Source organism: Cricetulus griseus, chromosome 2, assembly GCF_003668045.3.
Source record: "Cricetulus griseus strain 17A/GY chromosome 2, alternate assembly CriGri-PICRH-1.0, whole genome shotgun sequence".
Classification (NCBI taxonomy): domain Eukaryota; kingdom Metazoa; phylum Chordata; class Mammalia; order Rodentia; family Cricetidae; genus Cricetulus; species Cricetulus griseus.
In genome coordinates this window covers 421,924,034-421,946,295 of record NC_048595.1, presented here as the reverse complement: position 1 = coordinate 421,946,295, position 22,262 = coordinate 421,924,034, and the positions used below count along the sequence as shown (strand labels likewise).

At 35.6% G+C, this 22,262-nt stretch overlaps 1 protein-coding gene across 1 annotated transcript in view; it reads left to right on the top strand.

The window, feature by feature from the left end:
- Positions 1-22,262, top strand: part of LOC100760475 (receptor tyrosine-protein kinase erbB-4) — a 658,968-nt gene that overhangs the window by 378,214 nt on the left and 258,492 nt on the right. Inside the window, exons 13-14 of the mRNA XM_035438839.1 lie at positions 13,641-13,773; positions 19,207-19,300. Coding sequence (XP_035294730.1) covers positions 13,641-13,773; positions 19,207-19,300 — 227 coding nt within the window. The remainder of the gene's footprint in view (positions 1-13,640; positions 13,774-19,206; positions 19,301-22,262) is intronic.

Genomic DNA, 22,262 nt, shown 5'->3' with positions numbered 1-22,262 from the left:
GTTTCCTGTTAAACTTCCTAATTTTTTATTTTTATATTTTCCTCAGTTTGGTTTTCTGTATTGATTCTATTTCCATTTTCAGTTCTTGAGCTCTTTTATTCATTTCCTTCCACTGTTTGTGTTTTCCTGGATTTCTTTAAGGGATTTGTTTACTTCCTTTTGAGGACTGCTATCCTATTAATAAAGGCTATTTTGAAGTCTATGTCCTTTTTTTGAAGTCTGTCTTGTACCTCAGCTATCATAAAATATTCAAGGTCTATTGTGATAAGGTTGCTGATCTCTAGTGGAAATATTTTGTCCTGACTATTACTGGTTATGTTTTTATGTTGGCATGTAAGCATCTGGGTTTGGAAATTTTAAAATTCTAGGTGTTGATATTTGGTCTTGGATTTGTTGAGTTGGTGTTTTGTTCCTGAACTTCTATGGCCCTTTCTAGTTCTTAGGAGAGTATGGTGGCTGTATATTGTCTGGTAGGAAATTCATTTAAGATCCTGATAGTTATTGTTAACAGGGATTCAAGGTAAAATGTGTTCCTTTGTTATTAGGAAGGGGAATGAGCTGGAAGGGGCTGGAGGATCCACAGGACAAGTAAAGCAGGATTTTACTAGGATCTACTTGGTCCCCTGGGAATGGGATCAGAGAGTGAGGAGAGTCTACAACAGGTAGTCTGTTACAGAGTTTGGTATGAGACTGGGGAGTTGGTTTTGAAGAAACTGAATGAGATTTGATGATCTACAGTCAGGCTACCTGATTCCTTGACTAGAGTGGCCTTGGGTTCCCAGGGTACACCTGCTGGAGCTAAGGGCTGGGATAAAGTAATGTGTGTGGAGTAAGGGGGATGGACATTTGGAGGGGAGACATGTGTGACCTATTGGAGATGGGGACATGGGGTAGGTTGGCATTGTGATAAGTGACAGGCAAAATACTTAAAAAAAAAAACCACAATATATAAAGCTTGGTTAATGATTCAGGAGAAAAGTGTGTAGTGATAGTGAATGCTTTTTGGTTTTGTATTTTACCAAAATACTAAAGAAATGGAGGCATCACTTGCTGTCCATTGAGGTCAGTTCCAGAAGTTCATCATAGCTCTAAAATCTGTCGTCATGGATTCTCTTTTGTATAAAATGGCAGGATACTTTTATAAAACCTATGCATACCCTTCACTATGCTTTAAATTATTTCTAGGATACTTACAAGTAATTCATTGTAATCACTGTGCAAATAACTGCTATAGTGTTGTATATAGGGGATAATAATAAGTGCATATCTATACCTGTAGAAGTGAAAATGCCGTTGTTTGTCTTTTGATCTGAGGTTGGTTACATCTGTAGATACATAAGCCACAGATCCACAGATAGAAAGAGGTGGCTTTATGCAATTTTATATTTTTCTATGTCTTTGCATTCCCATCATCTGGTCATAGGAACTCTACCTCACTGAGCATGCAGCTACCAACAGAAATTGCAAAACTTTAATTACTTGCTAATCACTACTCCTTGAATGGCCATATGATCCAATTTTTCAGTGACTCACTGAGTGTTCTGTATGTAATTCAGAAGGAGTTTGTGAGTAAAATGGAAAGCATATGACAGAGACAGGGTCAAAAGCAAAATTTTCTTCATGTACTCTTCTCTTTGTATTGGTAACCATGACAGTAGCAACCATAGATAAATATTTTACTTTCTAAACTATCACAAGAAATTGGTTTCCTATAAAAATCTCATGCACTTGTTATTAGGGTCATTCTTACTCTAAATTTTTGTATGCTCCAGATCATAAACTTTGGTTATAATTTATGGTTAATCAGAATTTAAAATTATAATTTTAGATATTCCTGCTAAGAAAGGAGATTCTCTACCATGCTAACAGTCCTACATTGCCATCTTTAGTTTGAATACTCCTACCCTAGGCACACCATCTCAGTCCAGAACATTTACAAACTACATGCTGCCTAACCGGATAGAGGAACTGTTCCTGGCACCAGATCACCTATGTTCACTCAGAAATTAATGAACACTACTGTACTTTTCATTAAACCAGGCTCGATGTGAACCATAAGATGCATAAATCAGGATGCAGTACAAACAACACCCTTTGAAGTAATCAGAAGATAGAAACTCTTAATTATACTTCTAAGGTCTCCCTTCCTAAATTACCCAAGTAAACATCAGTACAGTGCTGTTTGTAATTCTTTCCTTATTTTATTTGAAACAGCACAATGTCTAATTGCTAGCAATGCCTCAAATGCTCTCTATGTTCTTTTCAAAAATAATTAGAGGTTACTGTTGCTGATTAGTTTCAAAAATGAGATCTCTTCTAATTTTTAACCTAAAATGTCTAAAGGCATCAAGAACGTCTCAGTGATAAAAGCCAGCATCACAGCAGGTTTCGGCTTTCATTTCATATGACAGTACTGTAGCCTGACTCGCCTCTAGATGAGTGACTATAGTATTAAAATGCAGGTGCCTGAGCCTCTCCTGTGTATCTCTGTGCTATGTGTTGCCCCTTGTACTCCACACTTGCCTCCCCCCCCCGCCCCTCCCCAAAAGACATGGGAAAATCCTGACCAATTGTATCTGGAAATCTGACTTCAAATAATTGAAGATATGATCTAAATATATGCCAAATGAAGTTATACAGGTAGGATAAAACATTAATCCACTGACTAGTATCCTTAGAAGAAATGTTACAGAGGAAACACCATGTGACAGGTTAGAGTAAACATAATTGGAGTAATACAATCATGAGTTAATAAAAGCACAGCATGGATGGTACCACAGGAAGTGAGGTCAGAGTCCTGATCTGCTGTACAGGGAGGGAGGGGGGAGGGAGGAAGGAAGGAAGGAAGGAAGGAAGGAAGGAAGGAAGGAAGGAAGGAAGGAAGGAAGAAAGAAAGAAAGAAAGACCCGAGGCCTTGGTTTTGCATATTTCTGACTTGGAAATTTACAAAAAAAAAACTTTTCTGTCATTTTAAACCATGTAGGTGGTGATGTTTCATAAGTAAATCTCTTGGAAATTAACATAAACCTTTCTGTTGTGTGGCCCCTAATTCTACATTCTTAGTATATACCACACCATAATGAGACAAGTGTCTATGGGAAACTCTACTTTGTCTCATCCTCTATTACTTTCCATACTATGTGATAGTTAGAAGTGAATGTAAAAGAGAGGTGTGACCATTTTAAAAATATGGTCACCTTAATAAGCACTGTGTGATGACAGTTGACATCGTAGTATAGAAGGGAGACACTCACAAGGGCTCAACCTAGAGATGAAGAGCTGTGGGCAATTAATGGATGATGAAAAGGGAAGAATCCATTATCTTTATGTAAGAGACAAAGTTAGGCTACCCGATCTTAAGGGATCATCCCTAGACCCATATACCTATACATAGGAGCAATACTAAATGGACTCATAAGGTTATATACATATATGTACACACAGGTGCACACACATCACAATATTACATGAGAAACCATTAAACTAAGATATAGTGAGAGAGCACTGGAGGAGTTGGAGTAGATGGAATAGGAAAGAAATTTATAAAACTATTATATTCAGGTATGGAATTCTTAAATACTAAAATAGTTAAAAGAAATATACATAAAACCAAATGGACTGAACAATTAATTTCCTTTTGTGGATGTTTATTCCCTCAAAATTTCTCAGAATAGGAAAATTTGCAGTTGTATAACTTAAAACACATTTCAGGACAATTTTAGAAAACAATATAAAACAGCAGTGTTAGTTGGGGGGCAGGGGAGGAGGGGAGGCAGAGGGAACTGGGATTGACATGTAAAATAATCTTGTTTCTAATTTAAGTAAAAATGGAGAGAAAGAAAAATCTTTAAATGGTATATTTATTTTGTAATTATTTAAAAACAACCCATCCAGTAAAAAGGATAATGATAGTTTACTTATTGAGTAATTGTAGAACATAAATGGTGTATATTATGTTACTAACTTTTATTCATTTTCTAGTTTCAGTATTTATTTAAGTTTCTACAGTTTAATTTTTTTCTGAGTGGTACTTTATAATGTACCCAATATACAAGCAATATTGGAAGACTTTCTAACATCTAATTTCGGCCGCATCTCATTCTTCTCAACTCCTCCTTTAGAATTTCATGCGCAGGTTATACCAAGGTGACAGATCAGAGTTACTAAGAGTCTTGAAACAGAACAGGCTATGAATAATATCTATTTCACCTACCCAGTATGGTTCCTCGGCATATTGTGGCAATCCTATTTTCCTAGTTAGTTCATGGAGCACTCGTTTAATATTTTCGACACTTACTATCATGTAAATATAATATGATCCTCCTCCTTGATATTTATTTAAACTTTCTTATTCACAGACTTACTACAGTAAACTTGGTATCTGCTGTGGAGGAAATAATGCCCCCAGTAATAGACACGTGTAATCCACAACCTTTGAATGTTAGCTTAAAAGACTGAGGGGCCCATAGATGGTGTAGATTTATAGATGTAACCATTGCACTCCGTTATCCAGATGAGGCAGAAGTACAATCGCATGTGGCATTCATTGTCAGAGGTAGAACTGACTACAGTAAAGGAAAAGGCGGTGTGACCATAGAAGCAGATACTGTAATTTTATGTCACTGCAATCCATCAGATGTCAAAGGAGCCTATGTGACGGAAAGAGTTGAGTAAACCTGAACTCATGGAGCCTCCAGAAGTTATTAGTCTTTGTGTTGCCTTGACTGAGACTCAATTTTAACATTTGACATCCAGAACTACAAGAGACTATATTTATGTTGTTTTAGACAACTCAGTGTCTTAGGTTCTGCTGAACCAGGGATTCAGACTCAACCCTCAGGACTTTATACTTACATTTGCTTGAGGCTGCCTGTTTTCTTCTTCTTCTTCTTCTTCTTCTTCTTCTTCTTCTTCTTCTTCTTCTTCTTCTTCTTCTTCTTCTTCTTCTTCTTATTCTTATTCTTATTCTTATTCTTAGACCTGTCTCAATCTTTATGAAAGAAAAAGGATGATCCTAATGAGGATGAGCTAAAAAAGGCCTCAGACATGAGAGTTGTGCCTGCTATCCCGCAGCGTTTGTATCATGGATAAAGCTTCATATGCTTTGATTGGTTCTTCTAAATTATCATCACTATCCCCCTTTCACCACCTTTCAAAACATTCTCTCAAGTTGGTCCCATTGATATAATTGGAATTATGAGTTTATAAGTGAATCAGATGGGTTTTGTTGCTGTTGTTCTGTGCTGTTTTTGTTTTCTCTTGTTAAAAAAATGCTACACATTTTACACAGCTTATTCAGCCTATCAAGATATCTGACAATGGTGAATCAGATGATGTATGTAACCCAGTCTCATCTACTTCAAGAGCTTACCAGGAACTGTTGCCTTTGTCCAACCTAGTGTTTGAAAGCATTAATGTAGGTCCTTCCTTGGAATCTCTTTGATGAAGCTGTATTATATAATTGCCCACAGACACTTTTGCTTTAATTTTTGCATTATCTTAAGCATCTTGGCAGACATGTGGCTCCTTCTGGTCACTTTCAAATGCCATCTTTTCAGTAGTAAGGATAATGCTAAATAAACTCCATCACCACCTTATTCTATACTATCATATTGGTTGTCTCAAAATTATGAGTATACAGACATGATTATTGATCCACTGTCAATACACACAAGTAGCCAGACTTCCTGTGAGTTAACAGATATGTATTTGCAGTGTCCAAGATGGAAAGAGATTCTAAGAGATTCTAAGAGAATCTAAGAGATTCTACTTTTAGAAGTAAGTACATGAATAAATTTCCATTTTTAAAATTTTCTCACCAGTTAATTGCTTGATTATTTATTTAAAAGTTCCAGCTGTGTATTAAATACCATACTAATGTTATGATCATATTCACCTTAATCCTGAAAGGGAGATATGACTCATTTTACAAAGCTATAGCAGGAAAGTAATTGCCCATGGCAACATGGCTCATGAGGCAATAAAGAGCTGAACCTATGTCTGTCTTATCAGAAAAGCTTAACTTCTCTATATTAAATAAACTTTTCAGCATTAAAAAAAGATTAATGCTACCTGTCTAAATCCCTTCTAAGTAAAATTCATGCTTCAATGTATGATAAATAATACCAACATGGTAGTTACATTTGCTCTACGTTGAAAGAAATTTTTTTCTGCCTTTGTGCCCATAGACAGGTGCTCAATTTCAATATTTTTGAGCTAATCCATTTACTGTCACACATGCAGCACTGTAGCAAAATTCATTATTTTAAATTCATCTCTACTTTAATGGAAGCAGGTTCAATATTCTCTATAAAGGTCGAAATACTAAGCACATTATTATCTCTCCAAATTTTTAATAGACAGGTACAATTCAGATGAGATAAAGAAAAAATCTATTTTACGGCTTCAGGAGAAAAACACGGAGGAAGTGAAAGGTTTCCTAATAACGACATTGCTGCAGTTTCTTTAGAGAGGCTTACAATGGCCTTGTGAACTGCAAGCCGGGGAGTGGGTCTTCTGCTTCACAGGTGATAATCGCTCTTGGAGGTCAGATGTGTGTTGACTTCTTGGTGAAGATCAAAACTTTTTTCTCTTAAGAATTTCAAAGAAGTAACTTCCCTGGCCTCTTGTTTTATGCCTTTTGGGCCCACTTGCTTTGCTTTCACTTTAGAGAAAATAATCTTCCAGTCTTCAACTCCACCTAGTTGTTTGGAAAGAATGAGATAAAAATAGGACTTATGCATTCTTGCTTAATATTGTTTTCCTTTCATGAGACACTGTGGCCTTGAATCAAAGCTTCTGTGCTATTAGGCACATGAATAAAGAATCAAAAGAGGCAACAGAGAACAGAAAGGAGGTGGGATCTTGATGAAGCCAAAGCATCCAGGTCAATAATGGAAAAGCACAACAGAAAATCTCAGCAGTTTTATGTTTTCACATATGGTAAAGTTCTGGCTCCTCTGAAAGTAGGAGAAACTATGGACAAGAGTAAAAATAGTACTAAACCTGAAAATAATACAGATTGCTAAAATAGAACAAAAACATGATGACTTACCATGAAATAGACAATGTTAAATATGTACTGCTGGCTTTGACAGCTTCCAGTCAAGGGAAAACAAGAGGTACCTGAGGAGCCTAGAATGTGGTACACAAGGGATTTGACATATTGGTTGTGATTATAGGAAGACCCAAAGATAATGAATTAGTACAAAGATTATGATTCATGACAATGATATAGCATTGCTTTAAATTTCCCATTGTCTTCACTTAATAAGTGAGGTTTTCTTCTTCATAATTCTGATAAAAATGTTAATACCACAGCAAGTACATATAAGCTTTATAGAGAGAGAAATTGGAGTATGAAAATAATAAATACCCATATAATGGATATTCATGAAAACAATATTATACTTCTCATTAATAAAGAGCATTGATTCATGAAAACCATTCAATCATGTTTGATACATGATCAAACCATGGGCATCATATGTTAAACAACACAATACCTTGAAAATAGAAAAAAGATTCAGATGGATTTGGGAACGTGGAATCTAAGAGTTGACACAGAGGTCAGTTCCCTGAGTTTTCTTTTTCATGTGTTTCATATAGGATGTGTAGAAAGAGGCAACTCAAGTATATCAACTTTCTGAACATTAGAGTAGAAAGAACTGATTTCATGGTTGTATTTTTGGTCTTTACAAGTTGTATCACCTAACATGATAGACACCATTTAGATAATAATGGCTACATTCTGACTAAGCTCTACAGAAGACAACAATGACAACAACAACAGCAACAACAACAACAACAAAAATGGTCCCAACCTGACACAGACAAGCAAAGCAGTAGGGAATGGTATTCCCTACTCACTAATTCCATCCTCACTAAGTTATAATTAGAAGCCTCATCCTAAATGGTGACAGAGAAGTTGGGAGACTAGGGATGGAATTTACTGATAGATCATTGTGAAATATACCAGTCTGGAATCCCAACAATAAGTGTTTTTTTTTTTTCCTTAAGGTGAGGAAAATAAATTAAAAAAAAAAAAAAGAAAAGGAGCTGGATATGATGGCACTCACACAGTCTCAACACTGAGGAAGCTAAGGCAGGAAGATCATAAATTCAAAGTCAGCCTGGACTATATACTGAGAAACTGCCCAAGTATTTTTTTTTAATTTTTTCTGCAAACTTTCTTACTAAAAAGGTAAAAGTCCAAGTTGCAAATTAGTAGAAAAAGTTCTAATTAGATAAGAAAAAGTAATAGATAGGTACATGGTGACAGCTAGATGATAGAAGATAGAGAGTAGACAGACAGTAGATAGAAGATAATGATAGGTAGATGCATAAGTAGAAGATAGCTATATTTTATATAGATTATAGGCAGTATATAGATAGATATATGCTATATACTATTTATATTTTAGACATGTACTGACAACTGGTAAGTATTATTACCTATTTTATGGAAATTTGAATTAGACTACAATGTAATATCACAATATATGTTAGAATGGAAAAGATTCATAAAAGTAGAATATTGATTGATGTTCTATTGAGAATATAATGTGAAACATTTCTAGAAAAACATTTTGACAGTTTTTTTTTTAAAAAAAAAAAAAAAAAACCTTCTGAAAATGATCTTACCATATGACCAAAAGGACCAGAATAGAATAAAAAATATTTTTTCATAAAAAACTTAAAATTTCAGCCACACAAATATTTATTCAAAATGTTTACAGGAGCAGTAGTTATAATAGTCCAGTGGTGGTTTGTGTTAATTTTCAACCTGACAAAGTCTAGAATCTTCTAGAAGAAAGGCTTCATGCACACCTGTGAGAGGTATTTGCATTAAGCCTCTGAAAAGGACTCTGGGAGATTTTCTTGATTGTTTTCTTTGAGATGAGGAGACTGACTCCCAGTGAGCAGCACCAGCCTCTGGCTGGGATCTTTTACTGTGTAAATGGGGAAGGGATGCTTAAGGATGCTCAGCAGCAGCAGCCATCAGTTTTCCCTTGCCTCTTGACTGTGGATTTAATGTGATGTAATTTTCCCACCACGATAGACTATAACAATGATCTGAGAGCCACAATAAACAGTTTCTTCTATTGCTTTGTTTCTGCCAGTATTTTATCAAAACAAGTAAGACAACCACAGACTAGAGACACATATCCTTCCCTGTGAAAAGTTAAGAGTGGTACTCCATTCAATAAAAAAATCTTACTAGCAATAACAACAAAATATTATATATCCAACAGTCGAGTTGAATCTTTGGAAAGATTAGAGAAAATATCTTGATTTGAAACATCGCATGGTATATTGTTATTTATTTATATACCATTTACATGGCCAAATTGTTGGGAATAGGTTAATGATTCTGAAATAAAATGAATTAATAAAGTTGACTTAAAGATACGTGAAAATATAAATAAAGATATAAAGATAATGTAGCAATACTATACCTTATTAGAGGGAGGAACATCTTTCTTTTTTTTTTTCTTTTTTTTTCTTTTCAGAATTTTTAATTTGAATTAGAAACATGATTGTTTTACATGCCAATCCCAATTCCCTTCTCACTCCGTCCTCCCCTACCACCACCACCCCCCTGCAACTAAAACCCTACCTATCACATATCTTTTCTTCTATTCTTCCCCTGACTCAACCTTTCTGCTCCCTCATGACCTCTGCATCCTTCCTCTTCTTCCCTCCTCATTCTAGTAGCTCCCTCCCCCCTCTTCCCATGCTCTCAATTTGCTCAGGGGATGGTGACCCTTCCCCCTTCTCCAGGGGACCATATATGTCTCTCTTAGGGTCCTCCTTGTTTACTATCTTCTCTGTCAGTGTGGATTGTAGGCTGGTAATCCTTTACTCTATGTCTAAAATCCACACATGAGTGAGTACATATCATGTTTGTCTTTTTGTGATTGGGTTACCTCGCTCAGAATGGTTTCTTCTACTTCCATCCATTTGAGGAATTTCTAAATTGACTTTAATCAAGCCTATTTCCCCATTTCTCTGTGTTATCACAAGAAAGTTATGTAAAACTAGGTAAATATAATGTTGGATCTCTCCATATTATATATATATATACACATATATACAATTATTTCAGAATAAAAAGTTTTTAAAAATAGTGTATTACTAACCCAATAATACAGCTGTAGATCTCAAATTGCTATAGTCTACAAGTACAAAACCTCAGGAGGTTTATATATCAAATGAAGTTATAACTATTTAGTTAATTAAAAATATGTCAACAAAATAGGGAATAGATTAGACAAACAGAAAAAAGAGCAATATAAATTATTTTAACATAATTTTATCAATTAAATATGAATGTTTTTCATCATAATTAGAATGCAGAAATCATTAGAAATAGGTCCCAATTACATGCTGCATACAACTTATACATTTCAAATCAAAAAACATAAAGTAAAAAAAAATAGAGAATATATATATATATATTTTATTTATATAATATTTCTTTGAGACATCAACAATACAGCAATATAACAAAGAACTGTAAATAAACCTATACCAGTATCAAGAATTAATTATTCAAATATGTAAAAGAAGTTTAATATAAAATTATTGTCTCTCTATATAAGCCTGTATTAGCTAAATCGTTGTATAGGTTAATATTGAATTGACCAGATACTTTGTTAACATTACATAGGCTGTGTCTGTGAGAGTGTTTTTGGACGATTTTAGTATTTGAACTAATAGACTGAGAGAAGTTTGTTCTCTTTACAGTAGAGGGGCAATATATGTTCTTTTAAAGACCTGAATAGAAAAAAAATGGAGGAAAGAAACATCTCTATATTTAACTGCTTTACTAGAGCACTGGTCTTCTGCCATTGGGAAGAGACTGAGACCCTATTGCTTATTCTCTGGACACAGATGTGAACAAATCAACTCTGACTTTGTTTTTCTTGAATCCCAGGTCTTTGAACCCACGTAGAATACACCATGGACAGGTGTATTGTTTTATTCGGTTTTAGCTGAGCGTGTTGTGAATATATATATATATATATATATATATATATATATATATATGTTGACATACATATATATGTGTATGTGTTAAATAATAAATAATTTGTGCCAGGCGTTGGTGGCACATGCCTTTAATACAAGAACAAAATTTTTGTATGTTAAAGAGAAAGTGTTCAGGGCGGGAGAGATGGCTCAGGGGTTTTGAACACTTACTGCTCTTCCAGAGGTCCTGAGTTCAATTCCGAGCAACCACATGGTGGTTCACAACCATCTGTAATGAGATCTGGTGCCCTCTTCTGGCATGCAGTATATACATGATAAATAAATAAATCTTAGAAAAAAAAAAAAAAGAAAATGTTTTATAGCTGGGCGGTGGTGGCACACAACTTTAATACCAGCACTCGGGAGGCAGAGGCAGGCAGATCTCTGTGAGTTTGTGACCAGCCTGGTCCACAACCAAGCCCCCTCTTCTAACACCTAGCCCATACAGTATTAAGAGATTGTTGGAGGTCCTAGTAGGGGAGCACAGCTACCGATACCTTTGACCAAAGACCAGTCCTCTATTCGGGGAACATCATCTTCTTCCACAGAGTGCACAGCTTCGGGTAGGAATAACCCATTTGATCTTGTTTTTTGAGGAGATTTTAGTTCACAGATTCTCCCCAAGAATAATAAATTCAATAAAACATGTACTTGTAGAAAATATTTTATCTAACTACTGTTACGCAAGTCAGTAGTAGATCTTAAAATAAATTTATAATCTAATTGACACTTATCTTAGACAGTTTTCTACTGCTGTGAAGAGACACCCTGACCATGACAGCTCTCATAGAGGACAGCATTTAATTGGGGCTTGTTTCCAGTGTCAGAGGTTTAGTCCTTTGACATCATGGCAGGGAGCATTGGTGGTACAAGCAGACATTGTGCTGGAAAGTAGTTGAGAGTTCATCTTGATCCACAGGAAGAAAGAAAACAAAGATACTGGGCTTGGCAGAAAGTTTTTGAAATCTCAAAGCTCACCCCCAGTGACATACTTCTTCCAAGAAGCCCACATCTCCTAATCCTTTCCAATAGTGCCACTCTGTAGTGACTAAGCATTCAAAACTATGAGCCTATGAAGGCCATTCTAACTTAAACATAAAATAGAACCTGAAGAAAAGAATGAATGTAAATATAAATGAATGTAGTGTTTGTGAGAATATGGAAGGTTATAAAATTATTCCATTAGTATTTTTTTTAATATTCCTGTTTTAAAAGTGGCTGAGGGTGTAACTCAAAGAGGACATGAGTTTCATTCCTCGCACCATAAAAATATTTTTAATTTCTGAATTTTTCTTTAGATCTTTGCATTTATTTTATGATTTGTATATATTCAAATTCTCATGAATAATTATTTCAGTTTGCTGAATATTCTTTGTACATGTTTCTATACATAGCCTAACTTTATTAACACCTGAGTTACACAATAGAAGATCCCTGCAAATATTATCTTATTTCTATTCATAATTTTTTGTTTGGTTTTTCAAGACAGGGATTCTCTGTGTAGCTTTGGATCCTGTCCTGGCAATTGTTCTGTAGGCCAGGCTAGTCTTGAACTCATGGGGATCTGCCTGTCTCTACCACCCAAGTGCTGGGATTTAAGTCATGCACCACAATCACCAGGCTTCTATTCATAATTTTCAAATTTTAACTTATTTATTTGTGTGTTGTATGTTCATATGTGTACATACCAAGGTTCCTGTGGTAATCATGGAATATCTTGGGTAGTTCAGATCTCTTAGATGGAATGCAGGTCATCAGACTTGGCAAGCATTCTTACCTACTGATCCATTTGCCTGTGCTATTTCTATACTTTCTCCCTCTTCCTATATTCTCTTTATCTTACCCACTTCCATTTATTTAAAAATAATTTTGCTAATGATACAATTCTTCCATTTCTTTCTTAAACCCCTCATGTGGAGTTTAAAGGAGAGGTTTTCTGGTGTATTAGTGAAATGAAATTTTGGCTTGGAAAAGGCGTCATGCTCTTTACTTTGGATAGTTGGTGTCAACCACCTGTCCTCCCTTTGTGTTCAATTAAATGAAAGTATTTTGTTTATTTAGTCTTATGGAAAATGCTACTTTGCTATACAAACATAGCAACTGTGTGGATTGAAGAAGTTGAAGGAAGAACGGTGGATGGCAAATGGGTAAACACTCAAAGTGATTTGACACTTAACTCTTAAACTAACTCCTTTAAAACTATTCAGCATTGCATTCATATTCTCTCTCTCTCTCTCTCTCTCTCTCTCTCTCTCTCTCTCTCTCTCACACACACACACACACACACACACACACACACACACACACACACACACACACACACACACACACACACACACACACACACACAGAGAGAGAGAGAGAGAGAGAGAGAGAGAGAGAGAGAGAGAGAGAGAGAGAGGTAATAATAAAAAGATTTATTTGAGAGGATAAAAGTTATTGCTTGGAAAAGTTTTGAGGGAGGACAGGGAAAATGGAAAGTAATGTAATTATATTTCAATTTAATTTTCTTTTAATAAGAATGATATTCAGCTTTTTTACAAAAGATGCTAAGTTTTAACATATCCTTTGTCTTATTTCCTGGTTGATTTTGGTGTGTCTTGCAGCTGCTGAAGGGATGGTGTGCAATCACCTGTGTTCAAGTGACGGCTGTTGGGGACCTGGACCAGACCAGTGTCTATCATGTAGGCGCTTCAGCAGGGGAAAAATCTGCATAGAATCTTGTAATCTCTATGATGGGTAAGAGTCCAATACCACCTCAAACTCATGAGCTACCAATTAAAGCACAAATCTGAGCTGTAGAAAAATGCTAATAATTTAAAGGCAGTCTGTCAAGATTTTTCAAGAGCACCTGAAATGCAAGAGAAGTGATATGCTGTTGTTTTAAGGAAAAGAAATTGTTGCTTGAAATCATGTCTGGTATTGGCCAGCTTGTATATTTTAAAGATGATAGATAAATGTCAATGAATTTTTACCAACTTACATGTTAGCAAAACTGTTTAATTTTCAACTTGCATTATGAGGTAGATTGCTACCACTGTCTTCCCCCCCTAAACAAGCAGTTCTCAACCTTCTTAAAGCTGCAACTCTTTAAGGAAACCCCTCATGTTATGGTATGCAACATGCAAGCCCATCCACAAAATTGCTATCAGTGCTACTTCATAACTGTAACTTTGCTAGTTACGAATCATAATGCAAATATGTTTGGAGATAAAACTTTGTCAAAGGGGTCAAGAGCCACAGGTTGAGAACCCCTGCCCAATACCTTGTAATCTGCTGCAGTGTTTCCTCTTACACCTTCCTTCCACTTTTCACCTAGAGTGACTACACAGCTCCTGATTTTTCTTCACCCAGGTGGTATGCCTTGTTTCCACCATGTCTCTGTGTCTTTGACAACTGGTGAGCAGTAAAGAAAAGCTACATCTATGATTTAAGTTGAAGAGGGTTTGAAATAGACTCTGCCCCCACCTAAAAGGCAGTGTTTTAACCAGTGCTTCTAATTCCCTGTGGTATTGCAGCCATCACATTGCCTGCAAGAAAACCTAGTTTCTACCCTCTGCTATGGCATTTCATACACCATAAAAATCACTTTATCACAGCACAATTTTATGCATCAGAGTTACCCTTCATTAGTGTGATAATATATTTCTCAGGAATGTTCCTAAGTCTCTTTTTCTCATATTGCTCAATGAAACTACTTTTGGCAATTTTGGAAAGTGTAGTTTTGAAGGTCTTCGTATCATTTATTTAGTTCCTGATGAATTTCCTGATTTTGACAACTAATTTCATGATAACTGATAGCACTAGTTTTGCACTTCATGTTTGTACTATAAAATTGTTCTCATCATTTTAATAACAGTGTATGTATTTCTTCTTGAAAAGGTCCCAGGAAAATTTTGTGAATGAAATTAGTTAACAAATTTAAATAAGAAGTAACTTAAAATTAGAATTTAGTAATTGGAAATATTTCAGCATAGAACTCTGTTAGATATAATTAGCTTATAAATTTGATAATAAATGGATGCTGCAAATGGGATTACATTCAGGTTTCTTCATATTACTAGTGAAGGCCATCACTCTAAATAAAGTACCTCACAGAAAAATATACATGTGCCTAGAAATGGTGTCATTGGAGTGAATTTTACTAGGATATAGTTCACTAAGCACAAGTTAAGGTAAGAAGATATTATACAGGCATGTATTTCTTAGGAGATAGGGTATCTAGAAATAATTTTCTCTATGAGCAGCTTATTATGAACAATGAGGACTGGCTAAAGTATTAGCTAAAATCATACGCTGACTGAATAATCAAGCCAGCACTAGAGTACAGTTAGTCTGATTTTCATCCCTTCCAGAACACCATTTTTTGGTTAGGTATTTCAGTGATAATATTGTCTGAAATATAAAATGTAGAAATAGGTAGCTTTATATTCCATTCTGGGTCACATTTCAACAAACTAGTGAATGCAGAACAAAAACAAACAAACACAACAAAAACTAGTGGCTCATTGAATCCCAATCACTAGATATCTTTTTTACATTTAATAACCTCTAGTTTTACAGCATTACATAAGATATGTCAAAAATTTTAAATTTTAAAGTATTTTTCATTATAGTAAAACTCATGAAATAAAATTTAAAAAAATAAAGTTTATTTTCAGTTCTTGTCTGCTCTGTGAGGCTTTCTCATACATTCACCCATCTGCAGTGTTGTCTGATATCTTTTGTATTGTCTAGGTAGCTAGTCATAGTTGCCTTTGAAGAAAATGAACCTGCCTAGTAACATTTTTTCCCATTTTTTTATTTAAATTAGAAACAAGGTTGTTTTACATTTCAATCCCAGTTCCTGCTCACTCTCCTCCTCCCCTACCCCCACTAACACCCTACCTATCCCATACCATTTCTGCTTCCCAGGGAGAGTGAAGCCTTCCATGGAGGATCTTCAGAGTCTGTAATAGCCTTTGGAATAGGGCCTAGGCCCTCCCCTGTGTGTCTAAGCTGAAATGGGCTCCCAAAAGTCCATTCCTATGCTACGGATAAGTACTGATCTACTACAAGAGGCCCCATAGATATCCGAGGCCTCCTCACTGACACTCACATTCATGGGGTCTGGATCAGTCACATGCTGGTTTCCCATCGATCAGTCTGGGGGCCAAGAGCTCCCCCTTGTTCAGGTCAGCTGTTTCTCTGGGTTTCCTCAGCCTGGTCTTGACCCCTTTGCTCATCAGTCGTCCTTCTCTGCAACTAGATTCCAGTTCAGTTCAGTGTTTAGCTTTGGCTATCTGCTTCTACTTCCATCAGCTGCGGGCTGAAGGCTCTAGGATGGCATATAAGACAGTCATCAATCTCATTATCAGGGGAGGACATTTAAGGTAGCCTCTCCACTGTTGCTTAGATGGTTAGTTTGTGTCATCCTTGTAGATCTCTGGACATTTCCCTAATTGTTCCTTTTTGCTTTCCTGCTTCTGCCCTACCACCTGCTTTACTGGATTTATTCACCTTCCTTCCTTCCCTCCCTTCTTCCTTCCTTCCTCCTTCTCTCCAAGTCTTCCTTCGTTTCTTCCTTCTGTGAAGACTTGATATTCTGCCCAAGCTTGTTTAAACTCCTAAGCCCTACTGATCTTGCCTCAAGTTACCCCAGGGGATGAGACTAGGAGAAATATACCATCTCACACATATGTATGTGTGTGTATGTGTGTGTGTGTGTGTGTGTGTGTGTGTGAGTGAGTGTGTGTGTGTATGTGTGTCCTTGTATAAAAATGGGAATAGCATGGTGCCCATTTTATGATTATATGAAGTGAAAGGTACTTAATAAGTTCTTATTAATGTTATTGCTGTGGATATCATTATCATGATTTCCCTTTAACCGGTTAATCTGAGTTTATTAAATGGTTGAGTGAAATATTTATCTTAAAAAATGATTAAACCTGTCAAACAATCAAAATGGAAGAGACATAATGGAACCTTGGCACCCTAAAGCTTTTCTATATGGCATGCACTCTGAATCCTTGAGATCAACACAAAATCATCAGAGTGCCAGTCAAAGACCTTTGATGCCAATTTCATATTTAAAAATTATACTTGCATAAACATAAACATGTTTTCTTCTTTTGTAGAGGATACTTAGTAATGTAAATGTCAAGTGTTCAATTCTCAAATAGTATTGTTGTTTGAGACTCCAGTTTTGGAGACTCAGTTTTATAGCATTCACGGCCAATCCGAAGACTGATTATATTAGCATGTTGGTATCATAGACTGTAATTTATTAGGCCACATCCAAGTGAAGAGAACTGGCAAAACCACATTTAAGTCACTAGGGGATGTGGAAGAAGTGTAATGATAGTTACAGCAATAATCAAAGGCTCAAGGAAGATCTCTGAGGAAACAGGAAGAAGTCAGGAGCCCTGTAAAGGAAATTAGGAGGGAAAGGTAATGGTCTCTCCATTGCTCTTATGACATTGTTTACTCTTTAGCTGTGTGTGGAGAGAGGTGCACATTGGTGTAGAGGAATGGGAATAAAACATTGACTATGTTTTAGTAGCATACAAATTACATTCTTCATTTGCCACCATAACACTTTAATGGCCAAAGACTGTATTATCCCAAACTGATAATTACCTGAAACTGGAAAGCTTACTTAACTCTCATAAAATTTCATTATACATTATTTGTAAATTTTTGTGGGCTTAAGTATCCTCCCTTTGGGTCATTTTCTCCTTTTATTCTAAAGATCTCCTCACTTAAGTACTTTCTATCTCTCCTGTTAATGAAGCATAAAAAAAAGGCTTGGTCTATAATTAAGAGTTTATACAAGAAAATTCATAAAAGGTTTCATCTAAAACAAATTAATATCTTACTGCACAAGTACTGAATTCTATATTTTGAAACCATACTTAACCTCTTTCCCCTTGAAGGAAGCATAATGACATATATGTATGAAAATGCCCAAGGAAGCTCGATAAATTATGTCCTAATTTTAGAAATTAATAAAATAGAAATCAAGATTGGGAATTAATTTAAACAACAGAATATATAACTTACCCCCTTGAACTTCCATTGCTCATTAAGACCTTATGTCTTCAAATGAGAAAAAGGAAGTGATGGCTTTAGGGAAGAAAATATTTTATAACTTATCACCTAATTAATTTATAAGGACACCATTCATGTTGATATTGGTTTCAAAAGATGGCTTAGAATACAAAGGCAAAAATTATGAATAGATTAGATGCACTAGTTTAGTTAATGATCAACTTTGCTAATGACTCCTAAGTGACACTAAATCTTACCCAATATTTCATTTTGAATTTTTGTGAAAAAAATGTAATTTTAACATAGTATAGATGACTGGTTCCCAATTATCAAAGTAAAATATTTATATTAGACTTTGAATGGAATAATTATGTATTTAAAACATATAATAAATATATAGAATAAAATGTAATGATACAAAAAAGAACCATATTCATGGTAGATTAGAATAATAAAGTTTTAGGCTATAGATATTAAACTATTTTATTTTATTCCATATAGAATTACTTAAAAAAGAATTTAGACTAAAAAGAATGTTGTGATATTAGATCAATAATCTAAGAAAATAAAATCTAGCATTAAAAGATATTGTTTTTCTAATTCTCTCAGGCAGATGTTTTAAAGGGAGATAAGATATCAAAGCCTGTTTTGAAATTTAACCAAAAGTAAGTTTAATAGTCTTGAGATTTGAAGGACAAGTTTGGATAACATTTATGTAGTTCAGCAACTAAAACGCTACAGTGGTTTACAAATTAAGGCTTCAACCAAGAGCAATATTTTATATAGAAACAAGCATATAGTCTTACTCAAAGAGGTAAAAGTAATTCTGCTGTGTCATCAAAATAGAGTGTTTTCTATTTTTGGAAAGTGCTAGAATCTCTCTGACAAGAGAGAGGTTTTTCCAGAATGAGACAATTGTTGAACCCATTTGAGAGCAAGGAGAACCATCTGGCTGCCGTATATCTTTTCTTTTAATGGAAAGAGTCCTCCTTAATGCATAGGAAAATGCATCTGTAGCTCCTGGCACATTAGAGAAACAAACTCAAGAATTTACACTGCCAATAGGACTCTTAGCAGATGTCTCATTTGTTAAGTTGATGGCTTGTTTGCTTACACCTCCTCATGTAGTTGATATTTTCACAGGGAATTTCGAGAGTTTGAAAATGGCTCCATCTGTGTTGAATGTGACTCTCAGTGTGAGAAGATGGAAGATGGACTACTCACATGCCATGGACCGGTAAGTCTGAAAATGCTAGTTGGCTTATTTGGTATCATGAATATAAATGTTTTGTCATTGCTTTGGGTTTACATATCCCTTAAATTGGTATTTATAAGATACTGAGGGGAAACGTTTAATATTTGAATCTAGAAACATACAGTTTAATAGGAGAGATAAAATATTAGGAAATTCAATATCATATAAATATTTATTCCCATAATATTGTATTTGAGCAAAAGAATAAGGATATAGAGTTATCTAAGAAATAGACACACTACTAAAATATATGCAAGTGTTCCTCTTAAATGATAGTAATTGAATTGATGAAAACCTGTATAGAAGATTTAAAATAACACAGATGAATGAGAAAATAAGGTTTAAAAATGTTAAAGTTCGCATTGCTTTGGTGAGCATTCCAACACAATTATTTAGTGTTTCTGATTGCAGAGTGGAGCATATGAGAAAGAGTAACAAAACAATCCCCCTAACCTACCTAAGTCATTAAAGTCAATGATGTATGAGAGAGAAGGATCCAAGGAGTAGAAGTCCATCATGAAAGCCTTAAGGACTGAGCAACCTTATCCACAATTTAAAGTTCTATTAGGGAGAACATGGTTCTAAGTCTGAGAAAACACACCCTCCCACATGTTTTCTAGCACTTGGGTTTATCTGAACAATGAGACCAATCTGTATTTGCCATTAAAAAGTGATACATTCATCCTTGTTCAGACAAATATTCTGTTCTTCCATTACTGAGTCATCTCTTAGTAATTAGCTGGAAGATAAACATTTGGGTCCAAGCAAGAATTAAATCTAGTTTCATAAAAATGTATTTAAAATCTAAAGAACATATGTTATTGGAGTGCACTTACTCAGCATTTAACTAACTTAGAAAAAAATATTGAGTCCCCTAACTTTCCATAAGGCCTCAGGGAGCCATTCTAAAACTTTCTCTAGTGGATGTGAAAACCACAGTCTTTCCAAGGGCTGTCACATGATGCTTCTTAGCATCTGAAAAAGGAAGATTTCAAGAAATAGAAAGGCAGTTATGTAGCATGAAGAATGAGAGTGTAAAGGACAAATTATTGTTTCTCGGCCTCTAATAAAGTATGTCCAAGGGCATCTGTAGATACCTTGCTTCTCCACTGTGAAGTGCCATGGAAACACAGTTGACCTCCTCCATGAGACATGCAGATTCCATGAAAAATAGTCCATCGCAAAGGAAAGGAAGTTTTCTCAGTCTGTTGCTGAAGCAAGTAGAGGTGTCTACATGGGTTCCTTAAGACTTGGGTATTTAGGTGACTATTTGGCAATAAGTCACTGAATGAAAATTTCTTTTGGCACTTAAAAGCTTGAAAATGAATGATTAAAATAACCAAAAATATTGGACCATTTCCTGATGGTAAGGCTGGGAGCATCAGATGTGTCTAGACCTAGTTAATGTGTATTAAATATAGGCTTAACGAAACACTACTTGAAAAGTCTCTACTACATTTCCCAGAATCCTCTTTGACTCCTAGTCCCATCTAACTTGCTGCCTCATTGGCCAAACAGTACTTTATTCAAGAATCAATAAGATGAACATGTTCATACCATGGGGATCATGATAAACCAAAGAAATCTGACCAAGTCCTTGTTTTTGTAGTATGAAAGGCTGCACTATCTCAGCTGTTTTGGATGTGGGATCAGTTGGGTCATGGTTTTAGGGGGTCTTGCTTGATCAAACCCTATTAGTCTGGAAGGAATCCACAGCTTTTGATTTTCTGTGGACATACAAGTAAAAACTGTTTTTTCAAGTAGCCTGTCCTTAGACTTACATTTTGAAGTAAAAGCATTTTTAAAATGTATAAGTTGGATTAATTTAGCCGCACTTATAATCAAATGTATTTTAGCAGTAGTAACTCTTTCCTCTGCAATCAAACAATTTAAAGACAATATAGCATATAGTATGCAGACTCTCTATGTATTTTTCATCTTTAGGTGGCTTTTCTATTCTATTTTTACTTTCTTTTCTTTTTTTTTTTTTTCTGAGACAGGGTTTCCTCTGTGAAAATCCACCTGCCTCTGCTTTTGGAATGCTAGGATTAAAGATGTGTGCCACCACATGCAGCTACTCTATTTCCTCCAGTTATTTTTTCTCTCATAAGCCTACATATATTTTTAAACGCAGTATAAACCTTTAAGAGGTTTTTTTTTTTTTCTTTTTTTGTTTTTTCTGGATCTGTCTTTATCATCTCAGGAGTGCTGAGTCCAAACCTCAAGAGCGCTGGGATGGCACGAGCATATAGAAGCTACTCTGATTGCCTCTCAGTGGCCCGACAGGGCAGGCAGGCTGTGGCGGCAGGTTTCCCTCTTCCTCTGGGAACCTTGGGGCATGGGGTCATCCCACTTATGACACCATTCTGTTACAATAAATCTTTCCACCAAAAGCCCCCCCCCCAGCCCTACTGCCACATAGGTGGTGTCTGCCAACTGCCTGAGTTCTGCCCGCCAAGTTAGGGCCCCAAATAGTATACAGAGACTTCTATTAGGTACAAATGCTGCTTGGCCAATGACTAGGATTCTCATCTGTTAGGTCAGTCTTAATTATCATAAATCTATATATTTTATAAGACTTATCTTATTGGAAGCCTTCCTTTGGCGTCCTCCCTTGCTGGTGGATCACATAGAGAATCTGGAGGAAGAGCAGAGGGAAAAGGGGCCACTTTCTGCTTGTCCTTCCTTAAATATGAGTTTCCCTGATATGTCACCTTCTGGCTGGCTCTCCACTTCTCTACTACATTTCCCAGAATCCCTTTGACTCCTAGTCCCATCTAACTTGCTGCCTCATTGGCCAAACAGTACTTTATTCAACAACCAATAAGATGAACATTCACAGAAGTACATTCTCCATCAACAAAGTGAAGCACAAGGTTGACCATGGCACATTTTTTAATTTGTCAATTGTTTCATGTTCTCCTGCTCCACTGCTTCCTGTGTA